The following is a 24720-nucleotide window of genomic DNA, read 5'->3' on the forward strand; positions in this document are numbered from 1 at the left end:
TAACTCGTTAATTCAGAAAAATAGAGCAAAACTTTTTTTTCTCATGAAAAATTAACTCATTAATTCAGAAAAACAGAGCAAAACATTTTTTTCTCATGAAAAACTAACTCGTTAATTCAGAAAAACAGAGCAATTTTTTTTCCTCATGAATAATTAACTCATTAATTCAGAAAAACAGAGCAAATTTTTTTTTCTCATGAAAAATTAACTCGTTAATTCAGAAAAACAGAGTAGATTTTTTTTTTTCTTCAAGTGAATGCAATACGCCTCCGTAGTATGGTCAAAGTGACTCAAAATAATGGAGCAGGTCATATTTGCATATTTAAAAAAATTGTCACATCAGATAACTTCAAAAATATGCTTAAAACTTTAGAAATATTATGACCAGCTATAACAAAAACCTAAGCGCTCCCTTTGTACAGTTTTATAACATTGGCCTATATTGATGGAGGAAATAAGGCTTTGCCTGCCCTTCATAGTAACCATTCCCTGACCATGCCATCACTGCAGGATCCTCCTGGAGAGTTTCAGCACCACAGTACAGAGGACAGCTCCCGCTACTGACTCAGGAACACATGAATTGACATGATCCTGATGCCAGAATAATTGGACATAAGCCTGGTTTGCCGATGAATGTCTATCCTCCACAAATGCCCTTTTGTCAGGCAGATGTTGGCATGGTTAATGTGTGTGTGTGTGTGAGCGAGTGGACCGGCTTTTGAGGAGTCCCAGAGGACATCACCTTTAGCTCACTGTGACTCATTCGCAGCCATGTTCAGCTCAGAGTAGAATATCACTACACACTCCGCTGTGTCTCATACAGCAAACCGCCGTACACAACGCAGACACAAACAGACACGCAGATGCAGCTTTCATATGCTAATGCTGGTATTTTAGCAGTGCCAGTCTCCCCCTCTCACTCTGTCTGTCTCTCTCTGTATGTGTGTGTAAGAATGCCATTATGTCAGTTTTTGGAGGCGGTTTGTTGAATATCAAACAACGTGAGTCATATAAATGGAGAGAAAGATTCTGTTTGTTAGAGCAGAAAGGAGCCGTCATACACACAATGATAGACTTTCAGACCTCATATGTCTTTTAAATTGTCACAACTTGTTACATCATAACATACAAATGTGCAAAGGGGAATATATGAGATAGGATATCAGCATGAATAAATCTGCTGAAAGCATCATGATACAGAAACGACGGATTTCATAATATCCTTACTTTCCTTTTTGAGTAATATGTTGCTCTGAAAATATTTTCGTGGATTGGGGTCTATACAACTGTGTGTTCATCACTGGGCTTTACACTGCTGTTTTATAATGGTGTGGTTTATCTTGACATGCACATGGTGACTGTCGACACGAGCTGGTGAACGTTGCTAATGAGAGACGAGTGAAAGTCAGTGAAGTCATAAGTTTGAAGTATGCTACCTGTAACTGATTTGATGCATCAACGATCAGTTATCAGACAGAAACACACATACAACTTCTCGTTCCTTTTTTAAATGCACACACACATAGGCTTTTAATCTTAGACCTGATCCTATCTGTGACATTAATGAAACATTTTCAGTATCAGACTGTGTGTGTGTGTGTGGCGTTGGGGGATATGCTGTTTATCTCGACAAGCAACTGGTGTAGTAGATCCGTCTGAGCATCACATCATTCCTTTATAAAACACCCATCTGCACTTGCCACACATAGATCTGTTTGGAGAGAACAGAACTGCTTTCAGTGTGTGTGTGTGTGTGTGTCTGGTTTTGCCCACACTGTGGGTACCAAATATCTGCACAAGCAGAGTTAAGCCTGAAATAACTCGCCATCCTACAGTCCTCAGAGGAAAAGTGCTTAATAAGGGAATTGAATAACATCTTAATGAAAATGTACTGGAGCAATAAAGTAGTTTTACATTTAGCAAATAAATAGACGTGGTCATTAAACATCAGATAGAAAGGATGCAGAATAATCTGTATGATGATTGTTGTGTTCTTCACCATCCCTGAGATCAATGGCATTTAGGTATTCTTTATTTCTAAACACCTTTTAATAAAAATATATATAAAACTCATTTGTTTAAAAAGAAAAATTGGCATAAATGCTTTAAAGTTATTTTACGTCTTGCTCACAATTGTGCATACCTGAACATAAACCTTATTTCACATTTTTTTCTTCTTAAAAACAAAAAAACTGACCCTGACTTTTAAACAGTTGTGTATCATGTACTCTCCCTCATGTTTTTCCAAACCTGTGGAACACAAAACACAAAATTACAGATTTTGTAACACAGAATTACATAATTTTAATCTTGGAACACAAAATTACAGATTTTTAGTATTTTAACACTGTTTTACACTGTCCAAAGACAACAATGGACCCAATCATTGTATTGAGAGAGAAAACATGTTACTTGTTTACACATAAGAAAACAAGTCATAGGTTTGTTGTAATTGCGATTTCTCTCTCTCTCTCTCTCTGTGCGCATGCGTGAGCGTCTGAGCTGAACGAGTGTGGAGTGCGAGAGTGCTGGCCTGCGGGCTGTGTGAGTTTTCTAACTTTTCTTCTTTCTTTGGCAAAGTTGTTGGTGTATTTGTGGAGGTTTTTTTGGAGTCAGGGAGAGTAGGTCGCTGTTGCTCAGCGTGTGCTGTCCGAGATGGCAGCAGCATCGGAGAGCATACAGTTTGACAAGCTAACGCGGAGGAATGGCATTAAAATCACGCCCGCGGAACGCTGTTCTATAGAAGACTGCAGCATAGCAGTTGCTCAAGTTGTGGGGTATAAGAGTATTTTGTCAGCATCTAGGATGAACAGTGCGTTTGTTTTTTTCCTAGATGACGTGAACAAAGTAAATGAAATAGTCGCGAGTGGAATTGTGTTGAATGAGTCGTACACACCAGTGATGCCTTTGATGCAACCGGCGAAAAAGATTTTGTTGTCGAATGTTCCACCTTTTATAAAGGACGAAGTGATCCAAAGGGAATTGGTCAGGCACGGAAAAATTGTTTCACAGTTTAAAAAAATCGCATTAAATTGCAAATCGGCACAGTTGAAGCATGTTGTTTCTTTCCGGCGGCAGGTGTACATGATTCTGAACAATGAGAGTGCGGAGCTGAATCTCGCGATGAAGTTTAGAATTGATGATTTTGACTATGTCATTTATGCTACATCAGAGACAATGAAATGTTTTAAATGTGGACAAGGAGGACATCTTGCGCGTTCGTGTCCTGAGAATGTGGAACATGATCCAGGACAGAATAACATTGAAAGTGAGGGACAGAAAGATAATGTGGAGGATGAAAATCAGGAAAAAGGTGGAGAAGTGCTAGAGAATGGTGAACAAACTAATCAAACAAAAATTGTAAGCAGGAGTAATGAGGAAACAGTAGGAGAAAGGGAGTTTGAAAGAGCAAATGATGCTGCTGGCCCTGTAGATGTCTCAAGAGATATTGATATGACGGAGGATGACAGTCTGTTTAAAACACCGACTTTAAAGAGAAAAACAAGTGGAAAAAGTAGAGGGAAAAAAGCTAAGAAGGAGCAGGTTCAGGAAGAACAGACAGAGGAAAAGATGGTTCAAGAAACAATGCCTAACACTGAATACAGTAATTCAGATGATTCAGTATCAGGAAGTGAGTGTGAATCTGTAAGTTCAGTTGACTCAGTGTCTCTGAGAAGATCTGGGAGGAGTGCTTACACCCTTGAAAAAATTAAAGCTTTTTTGCAGAGTACAAAAGGCATGAAGGGAGTTCAAGTACTAGAGTTTTTTCCAGATCGTGAGTTGTTTATAGAGTCTGCAAAGATGTCAATGAAAGAAATTGGGTTGGGGGGTCTCACAGAGCAAGAAGTATACAGGTTAAAGAAAATAGTTCATAAAGTGAGATCCAATATGGTAAATGATGAAAAGGAGGTGTTTTAATTTTTCCTTTTTCTTTGTTAAGTTCTTGTTTTTGTTTTGCTCAGTCTCTTTTTTTTCTCATTTATTTATGAGTAATTTAAGGATGGGCAGCCTGAATGTGAATGGTGCAAGGGATTTTAGGAAAAGAGCAATACTTTATGAATTGGTGAGACAGAAAAAAATTGATGTTATGTTTCTTCAAGAAGTACATAGTGATATAAAAAATGAAAGTGGATGGATGATGGAATGGGAAGGAAAGGTGATAATGAGCCATAAGACTACCACTAGTGGAGGTGTAGCAATCTTACTCAGAAAAAATATCAATCCAGTCTCGTGTGAAGTAGAGCATGTAGTCGGGGGACAGTGTTTGAAAGTACGGCTTGAGTTTGAAAAATTTTCTGTTGTATTTATAAATGTGTATGCACCAGTTTTGGGCCCTGAAAGAGTGTTGTTTTTAAACAAAGTTAGAGATACTGTAAGAAGTTGTAAACCTGAAGAGTTTTTATTTCTAGGGGGTGATTTTAATTGTACGGAAGATGATAAAATTGATAGAAATCACAAAGAACCACACATGCCTTCACAGTGTGTTTTAAAACAAATTCTGAAAGAATGTGAACTGTATGACATATGGAGGGTGTTGAATAAAACACAGAGACAGTACACATGGACACAAGTGAGGGAACGATATGTGACAATGGCTAGACTAGACAGGTGGTATTGTTTTAAACATCATCTTAATATTATTAAACAATGTGCAATTTCTCCTGTAGGCTTTTCAGATCATGGTTTAGTCAGTTGTAATGTTTTTATCACTAATGTAAAGCCAAAAAGTGCTTATTGGCATTTTAATACGGTTCTTTTACAAGATAATTTTTTTCTTGAGGTGTTTGGTCATTTTTGGCAACAGTTTAGGAATAAGAGGTCATTATTTGATTCTTTGCAACAATGGTGGGATATTGCAAAAATAGAGATACAGCAACTGTGCCGTATGTATACTTTCAATGCTTCGAGAGACATTTCCCGATCTCTAAAGGATCTAGAGAAAGAGATAGTTGAAATGCAAAATTTAATTGAATCTGTTAGAGACAGAGAATGTGTCAAAGTTTTAAAAGATAAAAAGAAGATTTTAGATGATTTGTTGGGGGTTAAAGCACAGGGTGCTCTGGTACGCTCGCGTTTTCAGAGTATAGTACAAATGGATGGCCCAACCAGTTTCTTTTTTGGACTTGAAAAGAAAAATGGCCAAAATAGAAGCATGCATTGCTTGTTATCTGAATCAGGCACAGAAATTATAGAGGCTAAGGAAATTAGAAAACGAGCGGTAGGTTTTTACTCAGAGTTATATAGCAGTGGTCACGTGGAGGAAAAGGATATAGCCAGTATGTTTTATGTGAGTCTGCCTAAAGTTTCGGATGAAGCAAACACTGAGCTGGAAAAACCTTTTACGAAAGGTGAGCTGTATAATGCCCTAAAGAGTATGGAGTGCGGGAAAGCTCCGGGGATCGACGGAATTCCTGTTGAGTTTTATAAGGCACTCTGGGCAGTTTTGGGTGATGATCTTCTGGAGGTCATTAATGACAGCGTGGCCAGAGGGTCACTGCCAACAAGCTGCCGGAGAGCAGTGATCACCCTGTTACCGAAAAAAGGAGACCTCACGAATATAAAAAACTGGCGACCAGTGTCACTCTTATGCTCTGATGTAAAAATCCTATCTAAAGCCTTAGCAATTAGGTTGAAGGAGGTGATTGGTGGGGTCATCCATATAGACCAGACATACTGTGTTCCTAATAGATCGATCTTTGACAACATTCATTTAATTAGAGATATTTTGGACGTCTCTAGATCATTGGGTTTAGATTTTGGCCTTATTTCCTTAGACCAGGAAAAGGCTTTTGACCGGGTTGAGCATAAGTACCTCTGGAGGACTCTGAGTGAGTTTGGTTTCAGTCAGGGTTTTATCAAAATGATCGGAGTGTTGTATGCAAACATTGAGAGTATACTCAAAATTAATGGAGGGTTGAGTGCTCCTTTTAAAATTACAAGAGGTATCAGACAAGGGTGTGCACTGTCTGGCATGTTATATGCTTTAGCCATTGAACCGTTGCTGGTAAGAATTAGGGCAAACATTGATGGGTGGAGTATACCGCAATCTGAATGTAAAATTAAGTTATCAGCTTATGCTGACGATATTGTGGTTATGATTAAAAATCAAGAAGAAGTAAACACTTTACAGGTAATTATAGAAGAGTTTGGTAAATTGTCTTCTGCTAAGGTAAACTGGTTTAAGAGTGAAGCCATAGTTGGCGGAAAATGGGAAGGTAGAGGTTTTCCTAAACTACCTGGTGGACTTGAGTGGAAGAAAGGTGGTTTTAAATATTTGGGTGTTTATCTTGGAGACGACTCAATGATGCAAAAAAACTGGGAAGGGGTTTTGGAAAAAACAAAAGGACGTCTAGAAAAATGGAGATGGTTGTGGTCAAAAATGTCTTTTAGAGGACGAGTGACAATTATTAATAATCTGGTGGTTTCAATGTTCTGGCATCGGTTGGCATGTATTGAGCCGCCAAGTGGACTTCTTGCAAAACTGCAGGCTGTAATTGTGGACTTTTTCTGGACTAAGCTTCACTGGATTCCCCAGAGTGTACTCTATCTTCCTAGAGAAGAAGGGGGACAAGGACTGATACACTTGGTCAGCAGAGGAGCAACTTTTCGCTTACAGTTCATTCAAAGACTTTTAACAGGTCCAGAGGATCTAGTTTGGAGAAATGTTGCTGGATCTATATTAAAACAAGCTGGAGGTCTGGGATTGGACTTTACTTTGTTTTTATTGGATTCTAACAAGATTCAACTGAATGGACTGACACCTTTTTATAAGGGGGTTTTTAGAGTGTGGAGTTTTTTTAAAAAGAGAAGAGGAGTTTCTGAGACGTCTTTATTTTGGTTATTAAAAGAACCGACTGTGTTTGGAGCCAGGTTGGATGTATCTAATGAAATTGCATGTGGTTTTGAAAATGTATTGATTGTTTCAAAAAAGGTTAAATTGTGTGATCTGATTGCAGCTGGGGGTCCTGGTTTAAATAACTCACATGGGGTAGTAGCTGGTCTAAAATTAAAGTCAGAAAGATTGGCAAGTAAATTGCTGGAGGTTTTAAAACAGAAACTTACGATGGAAGAAAAGTTTCTACTTGCAAGTTACGGGGAAGGGAAGGTTTCTCCAAATAATAAAGATCCTTTTCCTGAAGTTTTCTTTTCTCCTGATCTTAAAGGAGCAAATGGGTTAATGTTAGAGGACTTGGAAGATGTAAGTATTCACAAGGCTGACCGTAAGAAACTGTATCAAAATTGTGTTAAAGTATTAAATAAGAAAGTTTTAAATGGAAGAGTAGACACTGTTTGGAGAGACAAGCTTTGCTTGGATCATAGTATAAAGCCTGTGTGGAGAGTGTTGTATAAACCTCCTTTGGAAAAAAGAGTTGGGGATCTTCAATGGAGGATTTTACACGGGGCAGTTGCTGTCAATGCTTTTATAAGTGTTATTAATCCTAATGTGTCAAATGGGTGTCCTTTTTGTAAAAAAAGGGAGACCATCTTTCATTGTTTCATGGAGTGTTCAAGGTTGGGTTATTTTTTTGATTTTCTTAAATTGTTGTTTAATAAGTTAAATGAGGTTTTTACTGTTCAGAGTTTTATTTTTGGTTTTCGGTATGTTGCAAAAAATAGAATAAAATGTCAACTTTTAAACTTCATCATAGGTGAAGCAAAAATGGCAATATACCTGAGTAGAAAGAATAAAATTGAAGGATCAGAAGGTTGTGAAGCTGTTTCTATTTTAAAAAACAGGATAAAATCAAGAGTATGGATTGATTTCAAATTTTATAAAATGATGAAGGACTTGACGTTTTTTTCAAATCAGTGGTGTTATAATGATGCAGTTTGTCTTGTTGTAGATGAATTTTTATTTTTTTCTTGTGTGTTACAATAAGTATTAATACATGTGATGTGTGCTGTGGTGACATTTATATTGGAATTGTTTTTAATGTCTAAAGAATTGTAAAATAAACGTTTTGTTAAAATTCTCTCTCTCTCTCTCTCTCTCTCTCTCTCTCTCTCTCTCTCTCTCTCTCTCTCTCTCTCTCTCTCTCTCTCTCTCTCTCTCTCTCTCTCTCTCTCTCTCTCTCTCTCTCTCTCTCTCAGCACCCATACATCAAGTTTTATTTCCATAGCAGTTTTCACAAATCATATTTTTTGTAAGCTGCTTTACAGAAAATAGTGCCTTTATCTTCAGTGAGCAAACCAAAAGTGTCTGTATGGAAAATAAATCATGTAAAAACCACATGGCATGTAAATATTCTACATACCAAAATGTCAGTTTCTTTCTTCCACTCTATGTTTGTGTGTGTGAGGAGGGTATAAGACAGATGGCAGAATGGGACGTGTTGAGGTTTGTTAAATTGTTCATGTCAACACTGAATTATTCTGGTCTGGAGTTGCTAACACTAACAAAGGTAAATTGCTAAACAATCACTATCAATCTGTCCTGAAGCTCCTTTCTGAAAATAATGAGGTATTAAAGAATGTCTAGAATAACATTTTTTTTTTAATTGTCTTGTTGAGGGAGCATAGAAACCTTATTGTGTCTTTTGACATGATTTGAGACATTGTTGGTCATTATAACCAGACAGCAGGATATTGGAATCTAGAAAACCTTCAGTGTGAACAGTTCACTGTTGAACTAAGAGGTAACATTTACAAGTTCAAGAGACTTTTCTGCTTTCAGCTTAAGGGTTGATGCTGCTTGACTGAAATGATGTTAAAGTGATACAATTTATTATCAAGACAATGAAAGCTTACAGTTTTTCTACTAAGAAATGCCTTTAAAAAGCTATATGGAGCTCTTTTTTGATTGGACACCATCTGCTATTTACACATTATGTTCTTATTTATGCAAATGTGAAACCTTGACTTACTGACAGAACAGCCTGCTCATTACTAATGATCAATCCACTGTTTAAAGTGCATTATAAATTCCAGGCTTTTTAAAGCAAATTAATAAATAAATTTCACAGTGTTATTTTTTTTATTAGTTTTAGCCAATTTACAGCTATATAGAGCTCAGATCTGAGACCTGAAATACGGATTTACGTTATCAATGTTATTTAAATAATACATGATCCAATTTCCACCAACAGAAAAGGATGTTTGTTTGGACATACTCAATGTACATTATGAGATATTATTTTCTATTTTCATATATTTTATACTGTAATTTATTCCTGTGATGGTGAAGCTGAATTTTCAGCAGCCATTACTCCAGGAATATTTCTTATCAATATTAAAAACAGCTACATCAAAGTTGATGTCTAATATATTTTTTTTTTTGTTGATGAATTGTGATAACTTTTTTTTTCCAGATTAAAAAAACGAACGAAAAGCGAGCAGAGTCGAGCCGAGCCGAGTTGAGTCGAGCTGGTACTGGTAATGGAAAAGCGCCATCTATCTGCAACCCCCATGGGTAAAGTCCGCGGGCAGTCTCGGAAGCAGCGGGATCCGAAAAAGTCCCCTGATCTACAAACAGGGTGAGGCGGGAGCGGGGCTTTCTCATATTAAAATGCTCGCAGTGCTTACAATCAGCTCCCTTGAGTTCTGATCTAGCATGCCCCACTTCTAAACAAAGAACACACAGCTCATGTCCTTCGTCCCCAGTAATGGAATGGGGCACGGCGAAATACATCTCCTAAACTTTGACATTGTCTTCACAAGTTGTCAACTCCTGGGCTAAAGACAGACTGACAGACAGTTTTGCACACACAGTGATTGACAAGCGGCTTCTGAAGAAAATAAGCTGGTGACACTCTCACGCTAACACAGTCTCATCCCAAAAAGTCATATAACTGACGTCTTGGGACGTCTTTTGACCATATGTCAATATCCGCCTTTTTAGGGCCCCCTTAAACGTCGGTAGATGGCGATCCCGGGCCGTCATACAACTGACGCTTTACCTTTAACGTCAGTTAGGTGACGGGTTAGGTTTAGGGTTAGGTTTAGGTCTGGGGTAGAGTTAGGATCCCATAACCTCATCTACCGACGTTTAAGGGGGCCCTAAAAAGGCGAATATTGACGTATGGTCAAAAGACGTCCCAAAACATCAGTTATATGACGTCTTGGGATGAGACCGGGTTGCTTGCGCAGGTGTTTTTTTATAGAATTAATCACACTGCGTCACCTGACTTTGTCCTAGACTAACGTTTTGCCATGTACTACACCTGACCCAGACACTGGCACATTCCCATTCCCAACACCATGATGCGGCTTACGAGCCGGAACACTAACCAGGTGGCCCTCCTGAACCTGTTTAGCGTATATTGGGAGGAGCAAAAGGGGAACACAAAGAGAATAAATAGAGACAAGCACCACATCTTACCCCAGCAACAAAAAAAAAGCAGACGTCCCAATGGACATAACAATGTAAGTCATCAAATTACTGTAATTAAACTGTTTGAAAGTGAGATCACAAACACAGCTTTACTCTGATGACCCCTTTCAGACCTGTGAAATATACAAGGGCTCAGAGAGTGTGTGTGGTTAATTAATTGTGTGTATAGTTCACATTTAGAAGTGTGTTAGACACAGAGGTGTAGAGGTTTATGTGTTGTGGACTCTGATGAGTGTTGACAGATGAGTTGACACACTACATCACCATCCTTATACTGTCTCCAGGGGTAAAACTGTCTACTGTCATTTTCACTTGCTATTTGCTCTTATGTTTAAATCAGAGGGTGTAATGTTTTCCTAATTTTGTTTTTTGGAACTAAAGGTCCACATTAATCGGTCATTAATTCAGCCACCATATCAGTATCGGACGATATTTGCTCATTTTTATGTTATCGTTATCGGCCCGATAATAAAATTTGGCTGATATATTAAAGCTGATAAATAATGAATTATTTCCTTCAACACTTGACACCTGAGACACTTAGAGTGCGGACTGTTTAACATGATTGATCTTAATTGCTTGAAATATGATTGGAATATAAAATATAGTTAAGTGCAAAATGTGCTGTCATATCGGCTACATGAAAATATAATGAGAACATTATAATTGTGTTAGGGAACGGATTTTAATTGTGAGACTTTTGTTTTTGCAATCAGGCTTTCGAAAATGATATAAAAATTGGAAAAATTTGATTTATCGGCCGATATATCGGTTATCGGCTTTCAAAGATAAAGAATTATCGGTATTGGCCAAAATGTTCATATCGGTGCATCCCTATTAAATAGCACAACTGTACATCAATAATAATTATTTATTTTAATGGTTTTGCAATATAAGGTCACAGAAATTCAGTTGATCAGTCAGAGCATTCAGCGGTCTGACCAGCAGTGCTTATATACGAAACAATTGGCCAAGCAACATTAAAATGGCAGTTTAAGTTAAAATTATTGCTCACTATTTTTTTGTGTGCGTTTTTTACCAAAACACTGAAACCGAAATTTAAGCTTATGTAATTAAATTTGGGTAATAAAACTTTTTATGCTGTTCATGGTGTCATGATAAATGAAACCAGTCATAGTAAAGTTCTTCAGCAACTATGCCTAGCATAATTTGTGGTCACGTGACGTGTGTTCGAGCCCGTTCACATCCCAAAGCGCCATATAGGACGCTTTTGCAAAAGCGTAAATATCCAATGCACATGGCACCCTTTAACGTGAAATGAGACGCAGATATATTTGGGCAGAAGGCGCCCCCTAGTGGTCTAACCCTTACCCAACACCATACCTAAACTTAACCATTAACCGAAGCGTCTCATTAGACGTTAAAGGGTGCCATGTGCGTTGGATATTTACGCTTTTGCAAAAGCGTCCTATATGGCGCTTTGGGATGAGAACGCGTTGTGTGTTCACATGTTGACGTTTACCTGTTGTTAAATAGGTAAACGTCACATTGTGCGACACAATCACTGACACAGTCGAAATGCATCATCGGAGAAGGACTAATTAGTTAGGTAGATGCTGTGAAATGCTTAAAATGAACAGATTATACATTTGGCGAGAAGAGTAGCAGTTCAACCTGACTAGCTGAAATGCTGTCTTGATAGTGTTATATTAAAAATGTTTCCCTTTGGTTTTTACAAATATGACCTAATATGTTGTGTTAGCATATATTTTTGTATTGTGTTATATTGTCATGCTATAAGTGGTGTTAAAAAATATTCTGCATATTAATGAGCCAATTTGTTATGATTTGGGATGTGGTTGGCTGCTGTGGGCCAGAAAGTCCAGGGCCACTTTTTGGTCCCAGTCCGCCCCTGGTAATGATTACAATATAAGGGAAAAAATTGACAGGTTTGTGTGTCAATCCAACACTATCTCACAACCAATTCGTACGAATTTGACGCATGATTAAAAAGTGTCTAATTCGTACTAATTCGTACGACCTCACTCGTACTAATTCGTACGATTTGTCTAAACCCACGTGATGGTTAGGTTTAGGGGCGGGGTCAGGGGTAGGTCATTCGTACGAATTCATACGAATTAGTAAATTCGTAAAATATGTACGATTTAGCAAAATCGTATTAATTCGTACGAGTGAGGTCGTATGAATTGTTACGAATTAGCCACTTTTTAATCATTCGTCGAATTCATACGACTTGGTCGTGAGATCGGGTTGGTCAATCCAAAGATGGCATCAGTCACCCTTCTCTCTCCATCTTTTACTGTCATTTTTATGCTTCTACTGTATGTCTATCTCTCTGACACAGCTGTTAACCCAGCATGGTCCCCCCCTGTTAGCCTTTAGCCCAGTTGTGTCTGTCTAGCAGCGCCCCTGCTGTGAAAGGGTCTAATGCAGACCAAACAAACATGTCAACAGTACATTGACTCTGTCACACATATCGGTCTGTATGATAGGAGATGCCACTCACATAAGATATCAGCAGTAAAAATAGAGCTCTGTTTTGGTCTGAATCACATGTGGGAGATTGCTGAGCTTTATAAGCTTTAAACAATGGCTGACACTCAGATTCAGGTATCCTCAGCGGCTCAACACGACAGACCGGCCCATAAAACCCACTTTGACCCAACAGATGGATTTGATTTTATTGCTGTTCTGAGACCTTCCGGCCTCATCTAATGCTGTTACAGGAAGAGCACGCTCAACTGATCTTAGATCAGACCAAAGACACACTCCGCCAAAGACTCTGGGGAAAAGAAAGAGTGAGAGCAGAGATGGTAAGATGTCTCTGAAAAGCTTGGCTTTGAAGTGTAATGGGAAGCATTAGTTACTTTCAGGTGTAATAAACTTGAGCCAAATGTATCGACAACAGCAAATGCCTTCTGAAAGGCTTTTAACAATGTCTGCCAAATGTCTTTCTCTCTTCTTCTCTCTTTCTCAGTCTGTTCACCTCTCTCTTTCTGTTCATCTCTTTGCCCCATCTCTTTATCCCTCATATCTCGTTCATTCTCTCACCAAACATCTCTAGTGGCAACTTGTCCACCCTACACACAGCGAGCGTTATAAATCACTTAAGAAGTCCAACACATATGTATCATTCTTTGTGACTTCTATTGAATTTCAGCTGCGGGGGAGGCGCTCAGATGATAGAGCCAAGAGTGCTCTGCTCAATCTTCATCTACTGAGGGGGGCTCATTTTGTCAAATGCCTCTTTGGTGCCAAAATGAGACCCAGGTGCAATGGACATTTCACACGATTCAGTGGCAATCATTTCAAATTGTACATTTGACTGAAATAATCAATGATGCTGTCATGTACCTCCATGACCCTCAATTAAAATACATACTTCGGACAAGGCTAGCAAAAAAATAAAAAAATAAAAATAAGATGAATTAATTTAAAATGAGGAGACACAAACCTGTAATTATGACAGATATGGAATTGCATATCATTTTGATAAGGATAAGTTATAATTTTAACTGGGTTAACACATCATGGATACAAAACTTTAAATCTTTTTAATCAAATATTAAAACTGAAGTATACAAAAATAAATAAATACAAACTTATTTATTTCCATTGAGTTGTTATTTTCTTGTGGAGAAATAGAAGAGAAGAGAAGTTTAGGGTCAACTCTCACTTTTAAGTTGCTTAGCATGCATATTACTAGGATATTGGCTTTTTATTAATACTTATAAAGTACATATTAATACCTTTTGCATTAACATAGTCCCTTAATCCTATGCCTTACCAACTATTAAGAAATTAGGAGTTTATTAATGTGTGACTTGAATGTTTGTTCATGTGTTAAAAAAAGTTTCACTATTTAACACATTGTAGTTGATGTCAGCTTTTTATTGTTAAATGTAGTAGGCTAGTTGTATGTAGTTATCAGTTTTTGTGCGTTTAAATAGCAGGTTTAGCTAAGTCGTAAACCACTCAGATGAACCTGTAAAATGTTCAAAAAGAACATAAAGGAAAGAACCGGTCGGCAGGATAGCTTTCACACACGCCGCTGGGTGGCGCTGATTCACTGTGCCCTGTGTTCCTTCTGATATCCCTGGAGAGCACGCAGGGATCGAGTCGGCGCAGCACAGCGATCCAGACCTTTGCCTTCAGCACCGGCAGATCCTGCACAGAGCGTGCACTGTCTCCAGCGCCGACAAACACCGTGACAACAAGCCCAACAGGGTACTACGTAGGGTGATGGCTCCGTTAGAAACATTTCTGTGCTTTTTAAACCAGAAGCGAAAGCTCTGATGTGAAGTTTCACACCTCTCCGTTGAGTTGAGATGAAGATCTGAGACGCTGCGAGAGAAGGAACTTTGCGTCTCCGCGCACCCGGACGCCCTGCAGGGACATCGGGCGCTTGTGTGATCAGAGGACTGAACTTCTTTGCTGTATTTGTGGGTTTCGGACTCTCTCTGACATAGTTGTAGATATAGCAGGGATCCTTTGTTGCGGATTGTTGAAGCCTCTCCGGTTCGTGGATGGAATAACTCATAATGGACGGGTAATGAGACCCCTCTCTCCTACTGGGCAATAATCCGGACCACCGCACTAACAGGTATATGCAGCTTTCATTATTCATTTTGGTTTGACAGAAATTGACTCTTAGATTTGCTTAAATGTTTTGTTCCCCCTCAAAACGTAGATATCCACAAAGAAGAATAAGGTGTTTAGTAGTCCACTGAGTTAAAAATCATTGATCAACTTTGTAAAATAAACAAGTATTGCCTGTTTTAAGTGATCCATGACTATTGCTTCAGTGAGTCATGCATTCGGATCGTGACCGGACGCGGGTCACTGAAACTTAATAGGCAGGCTATAGTCTGTGTGTAAACCCGAGAATCACCCTGGGAGCTTTAAAGCTGGACTATTTTGTGTCAAGCGTGGTTAAGAAGTAATACTAGAGTAAAAAAGGGCATGAGCTTGATGAGTTTGCGTGTGCGCGCGCGCGGGAGAACGAGGGTGTGTGTTTGTTGACGGTGCTTGTCTTCTTACCGCATTAACAGTATATGCCATGTAAAAGTCAGGCTTACCCCTGTAAATCAGCTTACCCTGGTGGTTGGGAACAGAGTAAAAGGTCTCCGGTCCCTGTACAGTGTACACGGAGCCTGGCAGGCTGGCACGCGCATAGATGCGCCGTAACGCACACATACGGCCACCAACGCACTCATGTGAGCTATAGCTACTAATGGCAAGTCCTTTTCATTTTGTCCATCCGTTCCTTTCAAATAAACGGTTCAGCTATCATTAACGACAAATAAGTAGCCTAGTTGGCTGCTATTAATATTAAAGTGTTATTATCGTAATTTCTTATTTACGAAATGTTCCTATTAATAAAATAGTTTTTTTTATGTCATTTGTCCCAGTGTTACAGGCCTGATTTACCTGTCTAAAATTATCCTATATTTTGCGTTTTAGTAAATAATACATTAAACCAGTCATTTTGATTTACACTTGCACTTTACATTTGTTTATACATTTCTGTGCAAAAGTCTTAGTCACATTTGTATTTTCACCCCCACAAAAATGTTTTTTTTTTTTTAAACCAGTTATTTATATCTTTTGCTGTAGTGTGTTAGTAGGAAATTTCCAAACATTCATTTTGCCATAATATTTCAGTTAGTTTTTTGTATGCAGTCTCTGACAACAGCTGGCGCTCCACATTGAGATCTGATCTCACCATCATCATGTCTGTCTGGGATTACATGAAGAAACAGAAAAACTGAGACAGACTAATTTCAGAAGAACAGCGGCAAAGTATCCAAGATGCTTGAATAAACCTACAAGCTAAAATACTAACGTGCCTATGACTTTTGTACAGTACTGTATATCGTATTTATAATGTAGTAGGAACTATAATTTGCCCAGTAATTGCGTTGCTTTGACTGATGTGGTTGGCTGATATAACTCCCTTTAGGCCACAGTGCGCATTTATTCTCCTCCTAACAGAGCTGGTTATGTGTTTGCTGTGACTATGAGGGAGGATGTTGTCGGGAGCAAAAGGCTTAGGAACACACAGATGCCCCGCTGATACTGGCTGCTGAAATAATCCTTTGTGAATCACAGCTGAATGTAGAAGTTTATTTGGTTTGGCTCTGTTGTGTGCAGGTCCTGGATCTACTGTTAGTGTGAGAGTGTTTAACCCGAGCACTGGTAGCGGGATAGGCCTCGCTATGCTGATAAACTCATTCTCACTCACAGGATGGATCTGAAAGATGTTGCCAATGGTTGAAAAGGGGCAATGGCGGTGTGTGTCTGTCAAATCCAGTGATCTGCCAGTCCTGAGACCCAGATAAAGTTTAATTAGCCCGTAGATTGACAGGAAAGAGAAAGATGTAGACAGAGAGGGGCAGAGAAAGAGAGAGAATGTGCTAATTACATTTGATTTGCACCGTCTGAGGTGGAACAATTGGAGACCTTTAAGGGCGGTGTAGTTTTAATGCCCTAAACCTGGTTTGAAATATTTCTTTCCAGTCATAATCATTCTCTTTTTCTTTAGTGTGCTCATCTTTCTTGCCAAGAATTTGTTTGCGATGCTAATGTTTTGTTTACCTGCTGCTAGTTGTTGCTTATTTTTCTCTCATTATCTCATTACCAACTTCATAGACTCGAACTGCACGTGCATTGTGTGTGTGTTTGTGTTTATTAAGATGTTTGGCTGCATTATTGTGTGTGTTTTCACAGGCTATTAACTGTGACAAATAACTGTTACTTGTTGGAAAGGCTGATGTCTGGGTCACAGTGGGAATCTCGGGTTTCTGCAGCTGGTTTGGGTTTCAGTTCAAATGATTTGAGTGTAGTCATCTGACCAGACCCTGTTCGTTCAGTCCCACTAATTTATCAAGTGTGGTTTGAATAATTCATCAAAGCCTTCACAGAGAACCAATGTGTGTAATTATATGTTTGTGTCATTGCGCGTGTGTGACTATCCAGAATACAGTTGTCTGTCCATTTTTATAGTGCTAAAATTAGTTACATTTACACAGTGGAGGTTCACTGTAAAAAACAACATACTGTATGTTTCTACATTGCAAGTTAAGAAATTTTCCATTTTTTTTGTTATAAATTATACAAGATTTAACCAACTTTTTAAAAAATCAGTTTAATGTAATTTAAGTTGAATTACAAGTTGATTGTACTTAAATGATGACAACAGCATTTTTTTTTTCTTGGTGATTATATTTTTTCCTGCAAATTGATTTAAAGTTTTAAATACAGAGTTTTTGCACCTGTTCTCCTCTCATAAGTTAAATTGTTTGATGTGTTTGGAGTGCAATGAAAAATGAAATGAAGAAAATGATTGCTTGATTTTTTTCAGTATGGCATCCGAGTCTGAATAGGAAGTTATATAAAAAGAATGACTATCAACTATTAAATATACATGACAATGGTGTCAAAACATTGGCAGAACAGTCTGTTGTGGATCTGCAGTTACTTGAGAGTGATGACTGTAGGTAGAATTGAGGAAGTGTTCAGTTTATTTGGCAGAACTGGTCTAAAGTTGCAATGAGGTCGATTTTTTTATGCATTAGTTTTCAAGTTTTCCGTAAATGCTGAATTTGTAAGTTTATATACATTGATACCTTCATAAAATGGGTCGTAAATGGATTGATTAAACAGAATTAGTTATACAAAATGTGTTGTTTAGAAGGTAATTTGGAAGAAAGAATGGAGAAGTTTGAAACTTCTGAATATTTATGCATGAAGGTTTATTGGTGATTGGTTATTTTCCGTAAATTGCTTTGTGTGCAGCTGAGCCGTCTGCCAAAGTGTTGATTAATGAGAGAATAACAAAACACCAGACAGATGAAATCTGCACCTTTCACAAAAACAAACACCCTCTGCGTCAAATCCTACATTGTGATCCTATCAAGTGGAATCACACAGAGATGATCTCCCAATGAGAAAATAAGGGCAGGGATGACCACAGCTTCACTCGTCACCTCAGAGTTCACCAGACCTTGTCTGAGAGACGGAGAGAGATAGAGAGCACTTTATTACTGCAGTCTCGCCCTCCTTTCTTTCATTCGATCATCATTTCTGTCTCACAGGACAAGATTAACATTACTGTCATGACACAGCCTCTGCGGGAATCAAGAGATAGAGAGAAAGAAAGTAATAGAGAGTAAGTGACCCCCAGTGTTTCCTGAGGTGAAGCGTATAAATGGATGACTTGCTCAGTCACAGGGTGAGCTGGGTGGATAGGTTGTGTGTTAGCATGTGTGTGTGTGCTGAAGTGTTTATTTATTGTTACAGTGAGAGACAGTGCAATAACTGCCTAAAGAAACAGGTAAACAAACAAAATAAAAAAAATACCCAAAGGAGAATGCTACTCTTTTATGCTCGGGAGACTTGATGGAGTTCTCAGTTATGCTTCATTTTAGTTTCAACTTTATCCAAAGTGTTTCTCCTGAAACGAAAACAAAAATAGACGCAGATGTGGCATACATCTGCAAGAGCATAGAACTTTAAAATGAAAGAGTATAGCATCCCAGAAACATTTGGTCTTTGGGAGAATTCAGTGATAAATAATTGTGTTCATACTGAAATATCTGACATTTCATTGCAGACTTTGGTATGTTATGCACAGTGATGTGAAGTTGTGTGAGTCTTTTTCTCAGGAGAGAAATCAGAAGGAGACGTCAGCAAAGTCTGCATTTGATATCTGAAATTAAAGCTAAAATTGGCTAAACTAAATGAGAATCTAACTTAATTTATCAACCTAAAAATCAACATATAAAACATGTTTGTAATTCTGAGTGGAAATGGACACTACTTACCATTGCTACTTGCTACTTGCTACTTACATACCACAAGCTACTAACAATTACAACAAAACAACTGCAAATAAATGGACAAAGTGAATACTTGGAACCTTATTCAGTGCATGCTGGGAACACAAGCATTTTAAACATAATCACTTAATTTTATACCATTAAAATGTATTCAGATATAAATAAATACTACAAGGCATTTCTAATTTGTGATTGGTACTTGAAATCTTAACAAACTACTTACTAATTACTCCTTATTTATGTACCTTTAAAAACTGTACTTGTGTTTTTGAAAGAGGTCTCTGTTCGAAAAATGTTCACCAAGGCTGAATTTATTTGATCACCATTATGGTACAGTAATGTTGTGAAATATTATTACAACTTCAAATAACTGTTTACTATTTTAATATATTTTAAAATGTAATTCATTTTTGTTTTGCAAAAGCTGAATTTTCAGCTGCCATTACACCGGTCTTTAGTGTCGCATTATCCTTCAGAAATCATTCTAATAAGCTGATTTTCTGCTCAACAATAATTTATTATTATCATCAATGTTGAAAACCTTTTTGTGAAAATGTGATCAATTTATTTCTGTAACTGAATAGCGCACTATTTATATGTATTAAGTTAAAGCTGTAACTTGAACTAAATTATTTAATATAGAAATCCAAAATACAATTCTATTTATTTAACAAGAAAAAAAAATCCCCCCCCCCATTATAGCCATTCACTGTTGCTGTTGATGTTTGAGTGATTTTCAGATCAGCACACCTTACATATGGCCCCTCTGTCCCTGCATCTGTCAAGTGTGTTATAACACATCTGTACACTTGTGATCTAGTTTGAGTTTGAGCATGTGTGAGTATCATAGTGCTTATATAGTGCTTCTGGCTGAGTTTCAGTCTGTGGGTCCCTGATGCCGTGGAAATCCCGAATTCAGGCAAAATAAGCACATCTGAGCCTAATTACACCCAACCCACTGTCTGATGTGAATTTTCACATTAAACACATGAACAGATCAGCCAAAATGAAAGCAAACAGTGGTTAAGGTTTGCTGAAACCCTTTACATAAGAACAGATCCACTTTGAGGTTTATTTTAGGACAAACACGTGTGTGTGACAACCATCAATCATTCAGTTTGAGGTTTTCGCTGGACTAACCTGGACTCAGTCAAGCAGCAACAAGCAAACCAGCTAACGGGGAACATTCTCTGAACTCAGGCTAACGTTCTGGTGAGGTTCTCTCAAAGTTACGAGCAAACATTCGTCCAGTAACATTAACTGAATGTTGAACCTGAGTTATTGGGTCTGAGGTCCTAAAAATTTTAAAACATTAAATAAAACATTAATACATCGTTCATGGAATGCTTTTGTCCTGAAACAATTTAGTTGCACTTTTGTCTTACATTTTTTAAAATGTTACTAATTATCAGGGATGCGTTTCCCGAAAGCATCGTTAGCCAACTATGATCGCAAGTTCCATCGTTATCAGCATAGTTCAACGAGTCGGTGTTTCCCGAAACCATCGTTCCAATGAACATTCGCAAACAGCATCGCAAAGTTGTGTGGTTTGAACAACAGCTCTCGACCTGTGGTTAGAGGCATCGTTTCTATATTGCATCACATTTGGAGGTAATAAATCCTTATCTTGAGCAAAAGAAGCAAGCTGACATTCAGTACAACTGGTGCCTTTTATTTAGAATAAATACAAATGGAGTTTACGTCTTTTAGTTTGTCAAAAGTACCGTGTTTGAAGAGTGCGCATGTGCGAACGTGCTCTACTATGCAAGAACGAGCCAAATATCGGGTCTGGTAATAAAGCAAAATAACTGAGAACAATTAGAATTAGTCCTCAGATTACATGTTTGTAATTTATATTAAAAAATCTAGCCGTAATTGGATCTCAAACAGTTTCATTAAAAGCAGTTATTATTCCACCATGTGCGAAACCAACGTGGTTGAACGATACTTTGCGACAATGGGTTTCGGGAAACAGTCGTGACTAGCTAGTTGATTTCTCCAACGATGCAATCGTACTATGGTAGTGTGGCAGCGAACTATGTCGTTGTACGGGAAATGCACCCCAGAATTAGAGATGTACCGAAATATATATGCAGATACTGATAATTCTTTATATTTGAAAGCCCATAACCGATATGTTGGCCGATAAATCTAAATCGAAATTTTATATAGTTCTTGAAAGCCTGCTTACAAAATAAAAAGTCTCACCATTAAAAGCTATGTCGCAAGCACACAATAAAATGTTTTCATTATAATTGTAGCATATGGCGGACTTGTGCTGCATATGTTGCACTTAATTGTATTTTCCAAACATGTTTCAAGCAATTCAAAACCAGTATGGCGAACAGTGCGCATCTGAATTCACGAGTTCACACTTACATCAATTAAACAGAGAGAAGATTACACGTATTTGGCGTGCTGTCCGGGGGTAGGGCTCCGAGCTCGGAATTTTTGCCCAAGTTGTTGTAAGAGTATTTAAGACAAGAAGTGAGGAGTTGGGGTGGCGGAGGGATGCTGTTAAACTGTCAATGAACTGAGGTAAGTTTGCTGTATATATACCTCTTAACTCGTTGATTGGGTTGATTAACAGAGTGTGCTTCACTCGTGTCTAATTAGGATTGATTATCTGAAAGTGCTCCACATGTGTTTAATTAGGTTTAATTATCCACTGTAAAAATGAACTTTATCTAATCAAAAAAAAAATTGTGGCAACAGATTACAAGCAATATTATTAATTACATTTAACAAATTAGAATTGAGTAATAATTAATCAAATGAATTCCTTAAAAGTTAACCATTTGAGTAAAACTTACAACAACAACCAAAAAAAAACAAATTTAAGTCATCATTATGGTGATCGGTGTTTGTTTTAGGTTTGTTTTAAAATTATGGTTTTCTCCTTCAGATTCTGCTTGTTAACATCAGGTGTCTTCAATGTTGGCAATAAAAAATAAATAGTTCTTAATTAATCTTTGATGTCTGTCTGTTAGTGAGATATTTTTGTTAAATCTTTTGGTGTACACTTTACTCATTTTAAATGGTTAACTTTTAAGGAATATTTTGATTCATTATTACTCAATTCTAATTTGTTACATTTAATTAATAATATTGCTTGTAATCTGTTGCCACAATTCTATTGATAAGATAAAGCATATTCATTTTTACAGTGTCTGAACGTGCTCCTCACGAACTTTTTTAATAAAACATAATGTGTCTCAGTGAAGAGAAATATTTGATTATTTATCGGATTTAATACAGACACATTTTCCTATTGGCCGAATAATGAAAAATGAACCGGTGGCTGATAAATCGTGCATCCTTAATCAGAATTCTCAGAGAACATTAAAACGTAAAGTTGTGTAATGTTTGCATAACCAAAAGGTTTAAATGTTTTAAATGTTAAGAGAACATTAAAAAAAATAACAACATTTACATAAATAAATGTCAATGTTAGCAAAATGATCTTAGAAAATATTTGTGTCAGCTGCAAAGGAAGCGTCCCACTGCACCTCTGTTAAATTGTTTGCTATAATACTTCATTGTTGCATTCTGTCAGTGTTCCCTATTTTCTTTCTTATCTTTCTCCCAATCCTTTTTCTCCTCTCATGTATCTTGGTAAGAGACATCTTTCACTCAGAACAATTTGTTTTCAGTGAACCACTAGGTTTTTCTCTTTGTCTCTTACTGTGTCTAGTTTTTAATTTTCTCTCTCTCTGTCTTTTCTCTGTTGTGAGGGTGTTATGGGAATTCATGCTGGAAAGAGGACTTTCTGCTTCAGGGCTGAAAAAACAATGAATGTCAACTCTTTTTTTTCTCACCTTCCAACCCCCCCTTTACATTCAGTATATTTGAAGTGTACTTGTCTACCTATCTAAGAGGGGACTTTGGTGTCGTTACACACTCACTAACAGGGGACCGCCGAGGGAAGTGGGGACATTTTTCAAGTCCCCTGTTAGCTATGCCTTAAAACATGTTAAAATCAACTAAAAAACGCTCTGGTGAATTTTTTTAACTTTTGACCAAGTGGGGACTAACACATGTGTGTGTGTTTAAGCCCATACTCAGCAGCGCTCCTGTAGGCTGGAGCAGGAACTGCAGTGGCCCATTAACACACGTCGTTCACACTTCTCTATTGTCTGAATGGCTGGCTGTCCCAAAGCCTCTGAGACTGTAGAGCTGCTTAGTTAAGGTACTTTCAGTAAATTTAATAACCCCACGCTAGTAATCATTAGTTAAGCAATAGTAAATGCTTAACTAATGAAAATACAATTATTAAAACACATTATAGATATGCTTTTAAAACAATATTAAAGAATTTATAGCTTTATAGCTGTCTTTATAAATTGCTGATTATTGGTTTAAAAGCATATCTATAATGTGTTTTAATCATTTTAATTCCATGCTTTATTAATGAACAATTTATGATTTCTAAATGAAGTATAGCATTATAAACCATAATAATAAACCAATATAAAGTTATTTAGGAGTTGTCAGTGGTTTATAAGATCACTTAGAAAGTGAGTAAATGATTAATAAACTATTTCAATGTGCATTCATGTATCTTATTATTCAGACATATAGTAATAGTTACTTAGTGTGTAAATACATTTTTAACATGTATTTCTACTGTAATCCAAGGTTAATTCAGGTAGTTATCAACCATTTAGTAGTGGTCAGTTTACTATTTTGTGAGCTCATCTAAAGTGAGGACCTGTTATGCCTTGTAATGCATTTATAAAAGAGATTTCAAAGGCTCAGTTAAATATTTGTATGTTCTTTTATGTTCAAAGTGTTGTGTTTGTTTCCTTTTTCTGTTTAGAAGAGAACTGAGCCTTTAAATCTAATTTATGAATGCTTTACAAGATATAACTATTCCTCACTTTAGATGAGCTGCCAAAAAAAGTTAACTGACCACTACTAAATGCTTAACTTCTTGCATTTACTACATTTAAATACACTTAAGTGATCTCATGAATCACTGACAACTCCTAAATAACTGGTTTGTAAATAATGTTATTCTTCATTAGGAAATTATAAATTGATCATTAATAAAGTATGAAAATACAATGATTAAACACAATATTATGCTTCTAAATAAAGAATAAAGTATTTACACAAGAATAGAGCATTTATAGCTGTATTTATAAACTTCTTATTAATGTCTATTAATGCTTTATAAATTACAGATAAACTATTTACTAATGATTAACTAATGATTAATAGCATGCAGTTATTATGAAGTGCCCAGTGGCAACAGTTCGAAAGCAGAGGCGAGAAGACGCCTCTTATCATTCATAATATTATTTTTTTCTTATTTAACGCTCTCTCTTCATAGATACTGTCTATGCTTGGTTATAGCAGTCCCTAACAATTTACTTGCCATTGTTACTTTTCTTAATAATTTTGTCTGTACCTCAGTAGCAATTCCATACTAACAAATAATACAGAATATCATAACACTTTCGATGAAATTCCTATAAAACATCAGAAGCTTTATGTTGTGGACAATACAGGAAAGTTATTGCTTTAAAAAATTAATTCTCTGTTGTGGCTTTATACTTACAGTAT

The 24720-nt window shown here is 37.2% G+C and overlaps 1 protein-coding gene across 3 annotated transcripts in view; it reads left to right on the forward strand.

Annotated features, from left to right (window-relative positions):
* Nucleotides 1-24720, forward strand: part of tafa3b (TAFA chemokine like family member 3b) — a 140466-nt gene that overhangs the window by 11952 nt on the left and 103794 nt on the right. The window contains exon 1 of one of the 3 annotated variants that reach the window (XM_089119576.1): nucleotides 9399-9473. The exons of 1 other annotated variant lie outside the window; for it this stretch is intronic. In XM_089119576.1, the coding sequence (XP_088975702.1) occupies nucleotides 9406-9473 (68 nt within the window). In that variant the 5' untranslated portion in view covers nucleotides 9399-9405. Of the gene's footprint in view, nucleotides 1-9398; nucleotides 9474-14419; nucleotides 14916-24720 lie in introns of those variants that run through there. One more of the 3 variants, XM_039679060.2, reaches the window with a different exon arrangement.

This window comes from Pimephales promelas, chromosome 14, assembly GCF_988280905.1.
Source record: "Pimephales promelas chromosome 14, fPimPro1.hap1.1, whole genome shotgun sequence".
In the NCBI taxonomy this organism is placed as follows: Eukaryota; Metazoa; Chordata; class Actinopteri; order Cypriniformes; family Leuciscidae; genus Pimephales; species Pimephales promelas.